At 36.2% G+C, this 20,322-nt stretch overlaps 1 protein-coding gene across 8 annotated transcripts in view; it reads right to left on the bottom strand.

Annotated features, from left to right (window-relative positions):
• Positions 1-20,322, bottom strand: part of THSD7A (thrombospondin type 1 domain containing 7A) — a 773,396-nt gene that overhangs the window by 89,723 nt on the left and 663,351 nt on the right. For all 8 annotated transcript variants that reach the window (XM_087861023.1, XM_087861022.1, XM_087861024.1 and 5 more), the window contains 2 exons: positions 12,224-12,418; positions 2,755-2,989 (listed from right to left, as the gene is read on the bottom strand). In XM_087861023.1, coding sequence (XP_087717149.1) covers positions 2,755-2,989; positions 12,224-12,418 — 430 coding nt within the window. The remainder of the gene's footprint in view (positions 1-2,754; positions 2,990-12,223; positions 12,419-20,322) is intronic.

The raw sequence follows: 20,322 nt of genomic DNA, 5'->3' as shown, positions 1-20,322 counted from the left end.
ATGCTTTCCTCTTTCACTCTATATCACGAGGCTTTATTTGGAAGTGGATTTGAAAAATATATTGGACTCAAGATTTCAAAAAGAATCTCCCTTGTTTATGTCATTATAACCTTGGATTTTCCTAATTGCTAGGACAACAAAGAAATTTAGATGTCAGTCACAGAAGTTACGAATTGTTAGGACTGAAATTAGAAATCACTAGAATTATAATTTAACCTGCATTCTTAGCCAGGAAATATTATATGGCAAAACCCCATATATAATACTGTTAATTCTTTAGTAATTATTATTGGAGGCACTCCTCTTCAATGAAGCAATTTTACAACTTTAATAACGAGAGAGCATTCATAGCAAACTCTTCAAATTTCAGCCCTTTATAAATCAATGGAATTTACAATGTTATCGTTGACAACCTCCAAAATTCTGTTTTAGTTTAGAAATACCCACAGCAAGATACTTGGCTAACTGTGGAGAACAAAATTACTAACAACAAAGCCGTTAAATGAACACACAAAGATAAATTATACAGCCTAGATTACATCCAATAAAATGAATTCAGACTTCCTTTGGCGAAGCAATTGGTTCAGTCAACATGCTTCTTTTCTCCTTTGTACTGTTTGTATTTAGTGTTTGTGGTTTAAATCAAGGAATTGATTTCCCCCCAAATCTTATTCAAGGTCAAATTAAACAGATGTGATAGGAGTTGAAGTTTGTTACTCAGAGGATAGATAAGATCAATAACATTGATTTTACCATTGCACAGTAATCTGTTTTATTAAGAGGAGTTTAAAACAATGTTTCTATTTGCATTTTTGTTTCAAAGGCCTAGCACTGAAAAGCAGTCACTGAATTTAACCTAGCTTTTAGGGATAAGGGCAGTAACATCTTCTTCTGGATTCACAGTATTTGCTTAATTTTTCAGAACTTTAATGGCAAAGTAAATCCATTTAATTTGACAAATCTATACACGTATCCAGGTCATTGAATAAAGGCTGCAAGGGCAAAGCAAATTTTTAATGGATTATTGTGGTAGCTTGACATGAGGCTTCAGGATACCCTTCCTACTGAATGACTTAATGACACTAATCCATCAGGCTCTTTCACATATAGGTTTATACACACGCATACCTACTGCTTAGCAAAAACGGTCTGTAACTTGGATAAGTGAGGAAAATATCAACAGCAATATTTGCAGGTGATTAACTGTGGAACAGGAGCAGAGTGAGCTCACATGTAGCAGCTCAGCCTAACAACCCTCGATCTTGTGCCAGGTTGGTCAGGTTAGAACCCTCCGCAGGGAATATTTCTACCTGCATGCTTGTCCCAGCAAGACCCCATATCCTCCAGGACTTGGCACTTCTGCCCCTGCTGTTACTGCCAGAGAATTTTAATACACTGAACATTAACTTCGTGTTACCTTGTTTACAACTTTAGCATGATTTCTATTAAAATAGTAGTTTCGGGCTACCTATTAAGGATGTGGAATAGTTTCTCAATTTATTCAAGTCTTCCTGGCATATATTTTCTAACATTTCAGAATTTCAAATTATATAATCAAATGAAGTTTGGGGCAAAATATCCTTAATGTCTGGAACCCTGGCCACGTAAAAACAACTCCTAATGGGATTATTATTTATCCCCTGAAGTTTTCCATACATCAGGTACATTATTACCATTTCCCTGAAACACTAGGAAGGATCTCAAATTTTTAAGAGAAAATAATACTTTGCTAGATTTATTTGAGTGCTTATATTACCATTTTTTTTAAATTAAATCTTTTCAATAAACTTTAAAACTAAGGCCAGAATCAGTTAAGGAGCATGCTTAAGGTCACACATAATACTGAAGCACCTGGCCAAGTATTTGGAAATTATGAGGCTGTTTTTATACCAATGTAAAACTGACTGGCTTGACTTTCCATGTTTCACACGGCCAAGAAGATTTGAATTCTAAAAGATTTATTTTGTCTATATCTCAAAAGATAAAAGTGGTCCCCCCCTTAAAGGAATGTGTTTTTGGAGCTGATTTATTAATTTTCTTGAAGAACTGATAGCTCAGTCATGCCCTGACATGTTTGTGTTTTATTTCTCACAGGGCACATATAATATGCCAACTCTGGTTCTTCTGTCCTCCCCTCTAGCAAATCGTTTGCCTTGTTATTACACTATTTGTAACCACAGTGAGAAACTGATGGCTTTTCTACTTATCATAACACTCATCCTATCCCAAGGCTCTCTCTTGGAAGTAAATGGCTTATTCATTTAACCATTAAAAGATGTAATAAGTTTGGCCTCAGTATTTTTGATATAGTATTTTCTAGGGGAAACGAAAGGCAGATCATAGAAGGCTAGAGCCCAATTAAACTAGATTGGCAGACTCTGTAGCCTACGGGTACATGGGAGGTCACGGATGACCTGACTGCTAGGACTTCATCTACTGTCATCATTGATCAGCCAGGCCCAGAGCAAGCGCTCCTTTCACTGCCCCACTAGCTTAATAAAGGAGAAAATGCTACTGTAAAACAGAAAGTGGGTACCACATAGAAACATTTCTACAGCATTTATAGATCCCAGGTACAAGACTCTGACGCTGTTATAACTTTATCAGCGGCTGACATTCAAAACAAACAAATCTCACTCTGAAGCCAGGTGTGACAAGCATCAAAATGCTTCATTTCATGAAATAAGTGAAGCCTAAGCCAATCACTTGCATGGCTGACCACAGGATTTACTTTTGTCATTCTAAAGCCCTTACTTTTTGGGTCCTACTTGGCCCACATTGACCCGCACACAGATGACTTTTCTTGTCTGCATGCCAACGGAGCAAGAGGCCTCCCCATTCCAAGTTGTGGTTGTGTTGAAGGATGATACTGAAGTGTCCTCGATGCACTGTCCCCAGGGACCAGTCTGCCAGTGGTACACAGTACAGGGATGCTCGTTACAGCTGCGCACCTCTTGCAAAGCGCTGCTATTTGGACAGTGAGCTCCACCTGTAAAAATGGACAACATAAGAGGATCAGATATGATGCCAACAGGAAACTTACCATTGTCTCCCTCTGGAATTAACAATAACAATGATACCTGCCATTTGTTAGCACGTACTGTGTGACCAGCACACTGCTAGGAAGGCAAACTACATATTTATCTTATGTCATTTGGCACCCTCCGGCTTAAAATTTAAGCTATGTAATATGCATATTGTTTGGGGGGGACTATGGAGGACCTCAAAGACAGTGGCCATTATCCTCCAGAGAAGCAGAAAATGAGGTACAAATGGAGCCTAGGGATTGCTGACTAAGGGAAACACGGGGATTGAGATTCTGTGGGTGGAGAAAACCCAGTGTGTTTTCAAATGCTATCCCCCAAATTGAAAATTTTAAATATGTGGTTTAAAGTACTGCATATTTTAATGTATTAGGCTTTAGGGTGAATAGAAACAGGGGTTTAAAATCAACTGATGCTATCTGGTCTTCCACAGCGTTACTGGAAAAGCCATGTAGTAATGACAGTACCATGTTTCTTCAAATTTAGGATGTCATTGGCTGTAAGATATATTATGATTTTGTGTGTCAAAGAAAGAGCAATGGCTACAAGTTAAACTATTATACACTGCTTCCTTATCAATCCTAATTTTTACTGTATGCTTACTGAAATAGATTTGTAGGATTTATTTACATGGTTTTAAAAAATATATCACTCAATTGCACACGTTAAAAGGGAAGACATTCTTAAATTCCCTTTACATTCAGAGTCCACATCTTTTGAGCCACTTTTTAACTCAAAGTTATCATAAGTTTGCCCTCCTATACAGAATCATGCCTATGGTAGCAAAAGTGTCTGATGCGGAATTTTTTTTTCAAAAAAGTGCTCCCTCTTGTCTCTGGGGCTTTCTTCCAGGATACTGGTACCCATTTGTAAGTTTTGATGCTGGTGCATTCTTAATTGCACCAGACGATGTCAACAAAAGATTTAAGCAAGCAACCGAGGAATGGTTCTTAGCTGTTTTGGTTTATTTTTGGCAGAAATTTCATGAAATCGCTATTGCCACCAGAATAACAACAGAATTCAAGTACTAGCAGTGACAGCTATGTTATAATTGCTGTCTGGCTACAATGGTTTTAAAATGTATCCATTGTAAGATGCAATAATTACAGAGATGATAAAAGGTAAAAGGCATGTGTCTTTAAATCAATAGAATATGGTGTGAAGTTGTCATTATGGAAACAGTTTTTATGTGTTAGCCCAGTTATAAGTACTTTGTAGGGGGGACCTCATTTTATACCCCAAACTGCCTTACAAGTTAAAAATTATAAAGTGGATGAGCCAGTACAACTTAAATGATGTCATGGTAATAGCTCAGAATTTATGGAGCCTGGTTTCTTACCACTATGCTATTTATAATGCCAATTACAAAAATAAAAGGCTTTATATTGTTAAAAGCAGACTATAGGAGGAATTTATTCCTTATTTTATTGATAAATTAATCTAGTTGAATTTATGTAGCCTTTGGATTTAATCTATTTGAACTTATGTAGCTTTTTGAATTTTAGGAACAGAAAATACTTGGTTGTTGGGGCACCTGGGTGTCTCAGTCAGTTGGGTGGCTGACTTGATTTCGGCTCAGGTCCCGATCTCGGGGTCTATGATTCTGGAGCTCTGCATCAGCCTCCATGCTTAGCGGGGAGTCTGCTTGAGGGTTCCCTCTCATTCCCTCTCTCTTCCTCTGCCCCTCCCCCCACTCTCTCTAATAAATAAATTTTTTAAAAAATCTAAAAAAAAAAAAATACCTGGTTGTTAAATAAGGTGATTCAATAGCTACTGTTCCTCATATGGAAGATGGACCCAAAACTTGAGATGTGGGTAAAAGTCATAAACAAACCACACCCTGAGATGGTCTTCATTTACTGCTTCACTTATGATTAAGTACATCCCTCCAATTCAGCAAAGAAATTGGTAGGCAGTGTCTAGGAGAATTTAACTGCAATTCAGAATCATTTACACAGTGTTGAACATGGGATCAACATCAGAATAACCTGCCTTAAGCAGCATTTCATTAAAGTCCCCTGCTTCATGATGGTGAAAACATCTGTCACAGATCATAGCCTGTCCTCCATCACACAGCTCAGTGACCCTGGCAGCCTCAGAAAAGAAGTTTAAGATTTGAATAGGAACGGATTCTAAAACATACTAATTGGATCGTGGAGAAGTAAATGAGCATTCTTACAACCCATTCCCTGAGGCTCTAGATTTATCCAATCTTATCTCAAAGACAAACACCTAATTATAGACATTAAATATATACATTTTATGTAACCATTTTAACCATACCTTTATATTTAAGAGTAAAATTATTGATCTTCTACGAAAAAAGCATTTATTTACCTCAATTTCACTGTGGGTGTATGTATGCTGTTTAGACTGTGATTCTAAAACTCTCTAATTGTTTTTGACATTGGAATTGACTCGTTGCTTTTGGAACATCTGATAGGAAAAAAACTTCTACAACATCAGCGTAACGTGTCAAGGAACTGCAAGACGGCTGTTAAGTTTACAGACATAAAGGCTATTTATTTTCTTGCCCCAAACCACATTAAAGCCACATCAGCAGTTTTGGTCTTATGTCAGGATACTTGTGCAGATAAGCCCCAATGTGGTCTTAATTATAACAACGACATGGCAATTTCGAAAGCATGGCTTGGGGTAATCAGCCATTGCAGCATCGTCCTGTTATTTTGGGAATAAGTTTATGGCAGAAAAATTGATAGATATAATATTGAAATTATTTATTATTTATGGGAAGATCTAATTCCAGACATATGGGACTATTTCCATAGTACTGGGGAAATTATAAAATGTCACCAATGACAAAATTAGTGATAGACGGTATTTTAAAAAAAATCCTCAGACACATAAAAATATATGCTTCATCCTGATGTGACTATATAGGCTTTCTATCATTCTGTCAAGTGGAAAGACTTTATAATACTTTGATGAAATTCTACTGTATAAATAAGTGTCCATGCTTATATAAAAATACCAACTATTATATGTGAAACTTCTCTTATAAAAATGAAAAAGTGATTTTTCCTCCCCACATCAAGGCTATAAAAGTACATTTGAACAGAGCTATGGTGTTCCTGGTTCTAGCATTGAAGTCCTTACAATTTAAATGGTGGATTGAAAAGATAAAAGAACCTTGTTCAAAACATTAATTGGATACATATGTATTGAGTTCTATAGTATGCAATGTTTATGTGCAATACTTCAAGAGATAGATACCTACACGGGTTAGAAATAGTATTTGCTGCTCTCAAGGATCTTATAATGCAGTGGGGAAAAGTAGTAGGGGTGGGCAAGCTTACAAATGGGTATGATTTTAGGTGGAATACAGTAATCACGTTAAAAGAGGTAGCATAATTGAGATTCAAAAGTGTAAGATTCCATTAGTTTTGGGGCGACTGAAAAATGCCTCAGTAGGAGGCATTGAGGTAAGTCTCAAAGGAGTGGGATTGTGACAAGCAGCGTCTGGGAAGGGAGAGAAAGAAGGGAACATTTAACTTACGCAGAACAATTAAAAGCTAAGGCACGCAGGCAGGTAGGAGGTGGGGAATTAGCGATACTGATGCAGTCCACTGGAGCACAAAGTTCACACGGAGAAGTAACTGGCAATGAGGATAAGGAAGGGATTGGGCCCACGCTAAGGAGTGGCTACTAGTGTACTATGAATTACAGTTCTAAAATGCTTATAATTTTGCCTGCTTATTGCAGCCCGGATCCCCTCGACAGCAGACCACCCCTGGGCGAACAATGGCATGATTTCGGGGAACTGAAGAGAAGAATGTTGGCCACAGAGAACCTCAGAAGATGTTGCTGTAGCAAGCCATCCCTACTCCTCCCCTTTGTTTTCCCTTGCAGAGAGAGGCAGGGCACATTCCACTGTGGAGTCTGCATAAATCTCCTGTGGTGGTTGTGGTTATGCAGGGACAGACTGAAACAGAACTCCTTTTTCAAAGTCAAGAATGGGAGGATGAGGAAGTGACAGTACTTTTACTTGGAAGGCAGAATTCCGTGTGTATATACGCAGATAATGGATTCTGGATTCTTGAAATTTGTCCAGGAATAAAAGTGCTCCTTGGCTCTTAGGATTAAAACCCTTTAGCTATGAAAACCCAAAGTTAAAATACTAATATTCCCCTCCTCAATGTTTTATACTTTGAAATATAATTTTTGAAGACTGCTAATTATTTGAGAAAAAAAATTGGTATAATTCTATTTCAATTTGCATCTATTTGATGTGTTTTTAAAGCAGGTGTAAAGACACTAAAATTTGGCTGATGAAGTTACAATTTCAGGTCACTTTGAACTTTAAAAAAATCGTCTCATTTCTTGTTCTGTAAGTATAATTAACTATGTAATGAGAATTAACAGAAGTTGTTATTATACTCAGTGGAAAACATTTTGAAAATCATTTTTTTCTTTTTAAATATGGTTTCAAAAAATTCAGAAGGCTATAAATCTAACATCAATTTTTAAATTTCTTATTCAAATTCAACATACTACTATTTATACTGAAAATATGCCAGGCTGAAGTATTAAAAGATTGCTTCCTTTCAGATCTTCCCAACACAATTTTTTTTTTCAGGGCCAATAGCATCTGCACCTTTATCCCCACACTGGATGGTTAGGCCTGAGACACTAACAAATCATTCTATAAAATCCAGAGGAAAGAAGAGACAAGTGCAAATCCGGGGAATAGGGTCAAGTTCCCGTGGAAAGGTTACTGTTATGAAAATGCTCCTGGTCATACACTTCAGCTACCACTTTGCGGCCAGCAAACCAGTGCCCAGTGAGGGCCTGGATGGCCTTGTGAGTCTCAGAGGCTATAGAAACCCCCACAAAAATCTTGACATGATCTCTGCATTCTCCTCCTTGAGTATTTTTAAAGTAGCTTTTGGGACCCACCCTATGGTTTACCCAAAACAAGGAAGATTTTTACCTCGAGGTATCATACAATGTCAAAAAGTGAAATACCAATTTTATTTAAACACATGCACACACACACACACTTTTGTTTTTTTTAAGTTGAAAAATATTTTTACTTTCTTCAGTACATTAATTATCTCTAGTTGCTACCATTTGTATTTGCTTTCCAAATGACATTTGGATAAGAAATACTTTGTGATAATTTTTGTGTACTGCTAACAATAGGTTATAAAGTGTTCCTCAAGACTGCATGAAAAGCCATTGTATTCAAATTGTTTTTATTAATTTTTTATGTTGGGAAAATTGAAAGCATATAATCAATAATCTTTCTCCCTGGATCATCTGGACAAAGTTGTTGAAATGATGCCCCACTACCCTAAATACTTAAATGTTTATTTCCTATAGTCAAGGGCATTTTCCTACACATAAACACATCCAATATTCAAGATCAGGAAATTAGGAAATAAACATTGATACATTATTACCATCTAATCTTCATACCTTTTCAAATTTTCCAACTGTCCCCAAATATCCTTTTTATAGTGAAAGAATCTAGCTCAGAATCAAGTGTTGCATTTCAATATCACGTTTTGGTAATCTTCTTCAATCTAGAATAGTTCCTCAATCTTTCCTCAATTTTCATGATTAAGTGCTCCTTGGCTCTTTGGGATATTAAAGACCAGTCATTGTTTTTCAATGTTTTTCAATGAGGATGTTTCCTCATGATTACGTTCTACAGTACACGTCTTTGACAGGGATACCACAGACTTGATGCCAGTTTATCACTGCATCACACCAGGAACACATAATTTTATTTGCTCCATTACCAACAATTTAAATTTTGATCCTTGGATTAAGGTGCTGTATGTCATACTTCTCCATGAGAGATATATTCGAGACTAAATAAAATGCTCTTGGTTAGATGTTCAATTAATATATTTATTTACTTATATCAAATATGGATCCATGGTTTTCTATTTTCTGTAATGGGTTATCATCTGTTATTAATATTATTTTGGCATTTATATTGTGGGCTCTGATAAGCCACTCTGAACCACTGTAGACCCCTGACCTGCTGAGATAGATGCTCAACTGCTTGACTCCACCTAATGACTTTTTAGATAAAATTGTTCAGGAAGAGACAGCAAGAGCCTAGAAAGAAAGGGAAGGGAAAGAAAGGGAAAGGAAGAGAAAGAACTATAGTATGGGGAAGAGGATGTGTTCTCCGTATCCTATCATTCATGTGGTAGGAATAAAGAAATAATAACAGTCATAACATTTCAACAATGGAGAAGCTTGGTTTATCTCCTGAATTGGGGGCATACAGATTAGTCCTTTATCATGTATCTATGGATACAGACAGCGAGAGCAATGTAGACACACACATGCAGACACACATACCATAAGAAAACTAAGTAAATCAGGCTAAGACCAGGAGCTAGCCCTCCTCTTTCTCTAGCACACACTAGGATTATATTTCCCCCACTCTGCGCCATGACTGAAGTTAGGTTCAAATTCAAGCCATGACTATGATTTGCTTTGCCAATGAAATGTCAGTAGAAAGGACATAAGTCACTTCTGTATAGAACAACCTAAGGCTGATGCTTTGGAATCGGCAGACAGACCCTCCAACTATCTTCTTCCACCGGCATGGGGAGTAGACCTTCATATGGAGGTGCAATGCTGAGACATTTCATGGAGGGCAGACTGCCTTAGAAAGTTGCCCAACACCATGGCAAAATTCCCATAAGGAAGGAATAATTTTTCTTTTAAGTTTTTGAGCTTCTAAGCTGTTTGTTACTACAAAACAACTCAATCTCATATTAATACAAGAAGTTATATAATCTTCCGTATAATGTTCAATAGTGAAGTTATGACTGAGATAAATAAAAGTTTATCTTTTATTTTGTGAAGCAGCATTGATTTTTTAAGTCCAGATTAATACTTTGCACATGGATTTGTAACTAATTTCACCAGGAAATTGTATATCTAAACATTCAATATGTAATTTTAATAATGTGACCTTTTCCCTTAAGGTTATCACAGTAATTTTCTGATTTAGAAAAATTAGAACATGTTTGACACATACAAAACATTAATTCTTGGGGAATAACAGAAAGACCTACGTTTGCGTAGAATTATAAAGTGTTATCTAGTTAGCAGGGAAGCATATTTTAAAACTTCCTGCAAGCAAAGTTTTAAAATAATTTTAAAACTAGCTCAAAATTATGAGACTTATTTTGTGAAAGAGAAAATGTTTCGGTGTCCAGCGAATAATAGGTACTAAATAGTTTTTGAAGGACAGATTCCTTTTTAAATACCTCATATAATTATACCAGTTTTTGTAACTGTTATTAACAGAGACAAGCAGTCCCAGATTCTCCACTGACAGCTTCCTGTAAGGTTTCCATTTAAAATTATGTTTTGAATTCATGCCTTTATGATTTACTATATAAACAACTATAATTTTCCAGAATGGCTTGCTTATGAAGTAGCTACTAAACTTAATTAAAAATTATCGAAGTCTCACCCTTTCAAACTAAGTGGATGATACATATCAAAGAGCAATCATAAATTTTTGCCTTTAAAGCATTTCATGACCTTTCAGTGTGAAGCATCATGTCTATAGAAATAATGATCTGGTGAGTTCTGCAAGCATGGCAAAATCTCTGCCATGTGACTCTCGGGGCGAAAAGTCACTCATTACTAGTCACACAGCAAGTGTCTGCAGAGTATAATAGATTTATAGGAAGCAGGGTGACCACAGATCTAATTTTAATGAAGTCCAAGACATAATCTGAGCTGATAGAGTTTGAAGTCTGAATATAATCTATACAAGGTTAGAGTTATTGTTTGATAAGACGAGGAATATAGCTTTCTAAAATGTTCTAGTTTTTTTTTATTTGGTACCTGGATACACTTTTTGGGGGGTAGCAAATGGTTAAGTGTATATGAAGGTGACCAGAAAAAGATTTTCAAACACTTTGAAGAAAATTCTAAATTTTCCTATAGGTTGTGTCAAATATGCTAATTTTTTCTCTCATGTCTTAAGACCAAGGTAGTTACATTTTTGCATAGCCATTATATTCACAGATAGCAAGTCTGACCAAATGAAAACACTATCAGGTTTCTATCACTAAAATATATCATAAGTAGAAAAATAAAACCTGTGGCTTAAAAACTCCTCCACAGTTTACTATTTGGGAATATACACAGAGAAACACATGCATATTACAAATAGAAATCATTACTTATTAATGCTAAATATGAATGAGGAGAAAGTCATTCAGCTTGATAATGTTTAAATAATATACGTCCATATTCTTGAGACAGAACATGCCTTAATGTGATACAACTTGATGACTTCTATGTTTTTCTTACTCCTGTGTTATTCTCAAGAATGACAAGATTAACTATGACATTATATCACCCAGCCACACAGAGGCCAAATTAGCATTTGGATGTAAGCTTGAGAGATAATTACCAAGAGCCTTATATTTCTCAACAATAAAGCTTACACAAGTGAAGTATGAATCTCTGACAAAGCACGCTTTATTCCCCCAATAGGATGAGGTGATGAAGGAGCAGCATATTTGAAAAATGAACACAACCTACATATGAGACTTCTGGATCTTAGAGCCTACGTTCAGAAACCCGGATGGAAGAAAATCCCTGTAATTTTCAGTCAAGTAATAGTCATGCTGGTGTTTCTTTAAAAAACAAAATGAAACACTTTTATTATTGAACATATATGCCTATTTATGAGAAGGAAGAATGTGATTTCAAAGGGAAAAACGGACTACTGCAATCGAGAAAAAAATCATCAAACCTGACATCTGGAATTTGGGGAGCCATTTTCATACTTTTTCACAGGTTTATCATTCAAACTAGAAAGCAATTATTAGGAAAGAGGAAAGGCAAAGTAGGTTTATTTCTAAAAGTCTTTAAAAGTCTTTCTTCTTTTCTTAAAGATCTATTTTCAAGATTAATTTGGGGGAACAGAAGTTGCTCCATAGGTTAACAGATATTATATTTCCTTGGATTGCTGCGGTTCTGGAAGTAGATTTTTATACAGCATCACCTTAACCTCAGAAGGCCAGGAAGAAAAAAAAAAAAAAAAGAAAGGAAAGAAGGACGGGAAGGAAGGAAGGAAGGAAGGAAGGAAGGAAGGAAGGAAGGAAGGAAATGCCAACTTCTGAAAGGAATCTAAACCCCCTTTGGAAGCTAGTGACCAACCTTACCTTCCTCACCGGCGTAGGCCAGAATGGACCGGGCCCGGATCTGTTTCCCTTCTGTGGTTTTCCCCGAGCAGGTGTGCGAGCAGGAGGACCACGCAGACCACATGCTGAGCACGCAGTCCTTTGGGCAGGAGGCGTAACAGGCAACAGGGATCGGGAAGATGGCATCTCTGCACAGCTGTCTGTCAACTTCTTCTCCTGGGGAAGACATCATCACGAACAATCTATCATTTTTAAATAAATGTAAAATGAGCAATTGTAACCAGATGGGCACCAAGATAAATTAGGTTATTTTATTCTCATTTAAAAAACAAAGCTAAAACAAAGCCCACTACAGCCAGATGTTAAAAGAACACGAGGAATGAATATATATCCTTCAGTGAAGTTTCTTTTATTATCAGAAGCTTAGGTGTGTAGATACAAGCACAGGGCTGGAAGTATTTGTATACTACAGATAGCGGCCCAGGTAGTGACTTTTATAATATTAACCTTACAGTAAGGAGCACCAATGAATCATGTTCCCCTTTTTATTGCATTTATTGGAGGTGCACCGTTTACAACATCATGGACAAATAACACCTCTATCCGTAGCATGCACCATATATTCTCATGAACCGGCTCAGGTATCTCTGCAAACTCTGTGTCTCTCAGAGAATTTATTTTTGTATGACTGCCAACCCTTTTCTTTCATAAAAAATCACTCTGTTAGTTGGAAATAGCGAAGATATGTAAATGATAGGCTAACAATATAAAACTACTGTGTAAGAGGTTCCACTGGGAGAGGGGGAGAAAAACGACAAGGTAAGCAAACGGCAGGAGATGATGTCACTCCAGCGCTTAAAACTCTCCAGTAGTTTCCTGTCGCTCTTAAGACAGAGATAAGAGTTCTTAAATGTTTACAAGACCTCAAATGACCTGGCTCTGGCTTCTGTTCCCAGCTTCATCTCACTCCACTCCCCTCCTTGCCCTGAGAGCTCTAGAGATTGGCACGCCTTAATATTTGTTGAATGAATACAATGAGATATACAAAAGGCCAATGAGGAAGAAAATGTCTTTGTGGTTAATGAATGCCAAAGATAAATAAAAGGATTACAAGTAAATGACCAAAATAGAATATGAGATGAACTCTACGGTGTCGCTAGTTAATGTAGGGTGCCGATGACGTCAGCGGAACAGAGCAAAACAATACACAAACAAGCAAAAGTTAATCTACTATTTTGCCACAAAACATGACCATAATTCTGGATAAATATATTACAAATGTGTGCCCTGGGCCATTACACTTTCAGGTGAGAAAGAGTGACTAATTATGCTACTCTCATCGCTATTAGAAAAAAAAAAACAAAACTCAGACCTAGGAGCATGTTAATGTACGGTCCTTTATTCATGTGTTTGGAAAAACAAGACAGAAAATCAGAAGTCAATTGGAAATGCTCTAACAGGTTAATAGCTACTAGTTTGTAGGGCCTTAAATCATTAGACACAATCAGAAGTCAAGTGGAACATTAATAAGCCACCAGTTTGCAAGGCTTTAAATGATTAGATTTGCTCTCAAGTAAGACTCACTGAAATGACAATGGACTCATCATTATATCATTCAATCTTTAGTTACTGTGATCTGTGGGATCTCTTTTAATTCTGCTTTTATTGGCTTTAGGGTTTGGCTTAGATCCCAGTAAAATAATACGAAGATAGATTGTAGATTTATAGGTACCGAAGGTAGAGTACAAAAATCATTATAGTACAAGGTATTTAATATTTTACAATTTACATAATAATGATGACTCTTTCCTACTAAACTTTTTTCTGAGGGCAAGAGGGGACTTGCACATGTCTAATTCTCTTCATTGCTACTTTTAACGTTTTATCTACTCTCTTTCACTTTCGTTTCTAATATCCTGTGAAAAGTAAGGCAAGTTTGAGGCTATAGCCTATAATCAACCAGGAATTACAGTTTTATTCTTCTCATAGTTAATCATTTCTACTCAGAAAAATTTAATTCATTCTGCAGGAAATGAAATTCTGCTACATGGGTGCTATTATAAAATTAATTTTCATAGCATAAGTGGTATATTCCTCTTTCTTGTAGTGTAAACTTAAGGGATGTACAATTTCAGCCTTTCTTGTTTTATGAGTCCTTCTTCTTCCTTTTTTTTTTTTTCCAACCCGTGTCCCATACCTTTATGTTAGGTCTTTTCACTTGTCTTGTTCCGCTTAGCTAGGTGTATTTTCCTGTAGGCACATTCCTTTTAGAGAACATCTTAATCCTCTGTGGAACTATTAAAACCCACCTTGGCTCCAACCTCTAAATTCCCTTAGATTTCAGCCCTTACTGCATCCTCCCAAATTGCCAGGTAAGTCCCTGCCCCTGAATGCTCCTCATTGTCTTGAATCCAAATGATGGCTCTATGTTCTAGCCACAGTGATTTTTCCTCTTTTCTCCTACAGACCAATCTCATCACTACCTCAGGGACTTGGCATTCTCTCTTTATTTTGTATAAAAATTTCAGATCTCATGGCAGACTACTTTTCAATATTCAGGTTTCAGTTCAATTGTCTCCTTCCACAGTTTAGCTATACATAATAAAAAATTATTTTTAAAAATTGTCTCCTTCCTAGAGGAAGGCTTAACTGACAATACACAATCTCCCAGTAACTGCATTTTATTTTCAATATAGCTGAATACGTTTCCAGTTTCCACTGGAAACTACATTAATGAATTGTTTCCAAGTTTATTTTCTAACCCTACCACTAGATTAAAAACCCAATGAGGGCATGATCTTTAACTCTCTTGTTATTTTATACTTAGAACCTTAAACAGTGCCTGGCACATAACGGACACTAAATAATCTTTTGCTAAATGAACACATGACTTAATTAATTTTAACCTGTTGTATCAGGAAACAGAATGCTGGGTTAGATGAATATGGATTTAAGTATAGTATTTCTTAATTTGCCATCCACTCAAGTGCTCTAGGACTTTGTTAATGTGTAATCAGCGGGCAGGCAGCATATGCACCACCTGGAGTTTGCTAGAAATGCACTCTCAGATCCTATCCACTAAATCATTATTTGCATTTTATAAAGATCCCCCGGTGACCTGTGTGCACATAAAATCTGAGAAGTATTGCTCTAGAATTTTTCTGCTTTTCTTCTCTTGTGTTTTGAATAGGACCAGACTGCTTCTTAAATGAGTAGCTACAGATTCATCTGGATTTCATACCTAACATCAATCGTTTCTCTGTGGGATTTCCCTTTAGACTTCTCTTTATACAGGGTACACTCAGATGAAAACATTCAATGAGTGGTTACCGATTGCCCATCTTTTGTCAAGCACTGTGCTATGAATATAGCATATATCATCTTGGCTAATTGTTACCACACATTTTTTGAGGTATAATTGACATAGAATAGTTTCAGGTGTACAACTTAATGCCTTGATATTTGTATATATTGTGAAACAATCATAATAAGTCTAGTTAATATTTGTCCCTATATACAGTTACGTTTTTTTAGTGATAAAGACTTTTAAAATCTACTCTCTTAGCAACTTTCAAATATGCATCACAGAATTATCAATAGAGTCACCATGCTGTACATTACATACCCATGACTCATTTATTTTATAACTGGAAGTTTGTACCTTTCACAACAACCTTCTGACATAGGTACTAACATCTATTTTTTACTTGAAAGGAAACTGAAGCACAATAAGTTTAATGTCTCAAAGAACAGAAGTTTAAAGAAGCAGAAATTTGAACTGAGTTTTAACCAATTCCCAATCTACTTTTAACTGGCATGGTGGTAGGGAGAACTCGGAATGCCAAGAGAGTTAATAATGGATGAGACTTTGTCTACAAAGAAGTCAAGAAACTGGCACTCTAAGTTGTTTTTCGGGACACAGTGGAGCATAGTGGCGGCCATATACTGTCTCAAATACAAAGAATATGCATGTTGACATGTCCAAGGTTACATAATTTTGCTTATAGCCATTGAAAAAATGGCAATGGATCCATGAAAATACGAAATTGCTTACATCTCTGACTTTGCTTTCTATGAGTGCTTTAATCAACTCAACTCACTGACCACTAACAGGAACCCTTAGGACGTGTGTTCTTTTAAGCTAACTGTCCAGGAGCATTCCAGGCACAAGTCATCAGGGAAACATTAGGGGAGAAAGAAAAGCTGGGTTTATGGCCATCACAGGTAATTCCATAATTTGTGATTTTCAACCACTTTCTATGAGTGCAATGTCTATCTTGTTTTTAATATAAAAAGTGACCCTGGAAATGAAGTCTTTACCTATAAGTGCTTCAGAAAATAATTTCATCCCTCTTCTTCACATTAAAACTTGTTTATGATAAACACTATTTTAATTAGATAAGAACTGTTTTGCATGACATTACTTCAGAGTATGGTAATATGGTAGTAAATTAAACATGTACATACCTAAATATCAGGTTAATTTATAGTCTTTCCATATAGAAGAATGAAAATTTTCCTGCTGAGCATCTTGGAAACTCCATTTTTCCATATATATTACCCTACTGTTAGGACATTTTCAACTACCGTATGTCCCCATTATAGAACCTTTTGAGACTCGGATTATCTGTATGTGCATCCAAATAAATCTGAGCAGATAAATCTGATTATCATTTTAGTGAATGGTGTGGTTCTACAGCTCATTGAGGTGCAGACCAATGCAGCCTGTTTGTTTTTTTTCCTTTAGTCTTTCTGAGGACAATTTCTTAGCTAGATACTGAACATAATGTCATAAACGTTTAGAATCTGCACACTTGCCATTGTATATTAAATACACTATATATTTTTGGCATACATTTTCCAACATAAAATTTTCAAAGGACTGTTTTATATTTATATGACTTTCATTCCCCCCCCATAAAGCTCTAGGCATCTTAAGCAAACCTACAAAAATGTATATTTTACATGAAATACGTAACACAGAAAGAAATGAATGAACCGTTGTCTACATATTACAACTTCTGTCTTACTGTGATGCCTTAACTAAAGCATATCTGGCTTAAACTTGTTTGTGATACCCTATATAAAAGGTTGAGAAAGAAAATGAAAATGCTTGGGTTTATTTATTTTTGTGAACTTAAAACAAGATTTGAATGTTTAACTTGGTGTCTTCTAATCTCTGTCTTCACAAATATAATTTTAAGAATATGTTTTTAATAATTCATCATTTAATCAATTTAAACATGTATTCTGACATCTCTAAAGTAACCCCCGAATTTCCCCTTGTTTGGTCTATTTAATGAGCTTCACCAAACTCTTTCATGAACTCTTCCAAAGTATCTGCTTTCATTCTACTGTGTTTCCTATTATCAGGATAGGAGAATTGAACATCTGTTTGAAGTAATTACACTAAAAATTCATGACAATTTCCATAAAAATAAAACAAAATGAGAAGTGCGATCAGAGGATAGACTTCTTTTTCTTGGTAAAGTATATGCTGAAAGTTTACTGCATTCATTGTACTAGAGCTTAAATGTAATATAAAAGATAAATCTTGGTTTATGAAGGTTTTTATAGTGTCAAGGTTGTTATAGCTTAGGACATGAGCAAAGAACACAACATTAATACAGTAAAAATATAATTAATTGTATTTTAATGTCAGGGGTATACATGTTTAGCACTATTCCCGAAATGTTCCTTGCATTATTCTAATTTCTTTTTAATCATAGAAATGTGCAGATTGCTATGGGTGATTTTTAACAGTCACAGTAGTACTACGTGCAATGTGCCTCCAGAAGGCATCGAAGAATTGAAGTGCATCAATGTAATGGAATTGAGAGGGGGGTAAACAGAAAGGAGAAATTAAAGCAGAGAGAAACCAGATATAGAGCCAAGATTTTTAGAAAGCCTCTAGTATTATATTTTTGGGACAGATTTTCCTTGACAGACCTAAACAAACTCTATAGCAATCCTGAGAATTATTATTGAGCTGTTGGATGTCTTTTGTATTCTTCAGAAATTGTCTTAAAATTTCATATTGACTCTGACAGTGGAAGTCACTTATATATTTACTTATTTATTGATAAGCAATATAAATTCAAAAAAGAATTGAGATGGGAAAAGAAGGAAATCTCATATTTGCCTGGATCTTTCCAGAGAGCATTTTCATATAACCATCCTATCTGAACTTCATAACAATTGCAAGATATATAAGTCTGGAGTCACTCTCAGCTTATTGAAGTAAAAGACCCATGAATTGAGTCTTATACCTCTTTCTTCTGTACTCTTTCTGAAGAGAACCTCATATCTCTTCTTCTTAAATGGGAAGCTTCCCAATAATTTTTAATCCCTGCACTCTCTCAGCTATGACGTCCAGGTAGTGAATCTGATTTATTCAATGTACTATCTCCTGACCCCATGTTTTCTGCCAGGCCATTGTGCACATTTCTCCCATTTCCTGCTATCTTCCATTTCTCCTGCAGCCCTTATCCACCTTGACCCCAAAGTGTGTTTCTAAAGTGCAAATATAAGCACTACAATGTCTTTAATACCTGCTAGCTGAAGGCTGGATTCTTTACTAGAGTATAGGAAATCCTCATCTTCTGTCATTGCCCGTCGTCTCCCTACATTCTCTCCACAGAAATCCATTTGTTTTTCTATGAACTGAAAGGCCTCTTTCTTACTCCTTTGCCATTTGGTGTTCACTGTCCTCCGTGTCTGGTTGCCCAATCCTCTTGCTAAGCGCTGTTTAGGACTGTGTTTATTTCCTCTGTGAACCTTCTCCGACTTTCAAATTCCCCAAATGGAGCCGTGCTCTACACTCTCTGTTCCCACAACACTGCAGACATATCATTTTATTTTATTTTATTTTTATTTTTTTTAAAGATTTTATTTATTTATTTGACAGATATAGAGACAGCCAGCGAGAGAGGGAACACAAGCAGGGGGAGCGGGAGAGGAAGAAGCAGGCTCATAGCAGAAGAGCCTGATGTGGGGCTCGATACTATAACGCCAGGATCACGCCCTGAGCCGAAGGCAGACGCTTAACCGCTGTGCCACCCAGGCGCCCGGGGCACACAACTTTCTAATCACTACATCCATGACTTCCTTTCCCAATAACTTGGGTTGAAGATTTCACTTGGGGTTAGGCAGAAAAAAAGGGCATGTTTATACTCTGCAAAGACTGACATTAGGCCCGTGACTTGCATCCCTATTTAACGTCAACTATCATAGCACATTTTTTTTTTTTTTAAGAGAGGTAGGGCAGAAAGGGAGAGAGAGAATTCCAAGTGGGCTCCTCGTTGGGTATGGAGCCTGACTCGGGGCTCGATCTCACAACCCTGATATCATGACAAGTCGAGAGTCTTATGCTTAACCAACTGACCTACCCAGGCACCCCTATCATGGCACATTTTTATGCATGTTCTCTATGTGTGAAATATATTATGCATATAACTGAAAGCACATGTGATCTGGAGTAAAGATGTGAGATGTAATTACTTCATTTAACTGAAAATAATACTTCATTTTTATGCCCTTTCTTATTATCTATTTGTTTGATTGCCTGAAAGTCCCAGACTACCTGGCTTTGTTTATTTTCAGTGACTAAAAAGTGAAGTGACTCATGTTTTTAAAAGCATAATGGAAAATCCAGAAAATTCAAATAATAACTATCTCTGGCATTGAGATTAAACAAAGTTTTATTTGTCCTTATTTCCCCAAGATTTTTATTTTTGTTTATTTCATCTTATCATTCTTAATTCCTTCTCCTGACTTCATTATTCTTATTGTTGAGTTTGAAATCTACAATGTTAATTTCATCTCTTCCAAATTTACTTTTTTAGTAACGAAAAGTCAAACAACCCTGGTTCAAATTCTGGCTCCACCACTTATTAACTATGTACCCTGGAGTAAATTATTTAACTTGTTCTAAGATTCAGTTTCCTAATCAACAAAATGGAAGCTAATAATAGTAGTTATTTTATGGTACTGTTATGCATATTAAGTGAGATTTTTAAAAAAATTAAGTGCCTAGCTCAGTGTCTCATGTATAGCTGAAAAACATCATCTATTATAATAATACCATGCCTACTTTCATCACCTCCTGTCAGTGGAGGAGC

Source organism: Ursus americanus, chromosome 3 (genome assembly GCF_024610735.1).
Source record: "Ursus americanus isolate L20-20 chromosome 3, mUrsAme1.1.p, whole genome shotgun sequence".
NCBI lineage: Eukaryota > Metazoa > Chordata > Mammalia > Carnivora > Ursidae > Ursus > Ursus americanus.
This window is presented reverse-complemented; position numbering and strand designations above follow the sequence as displayed.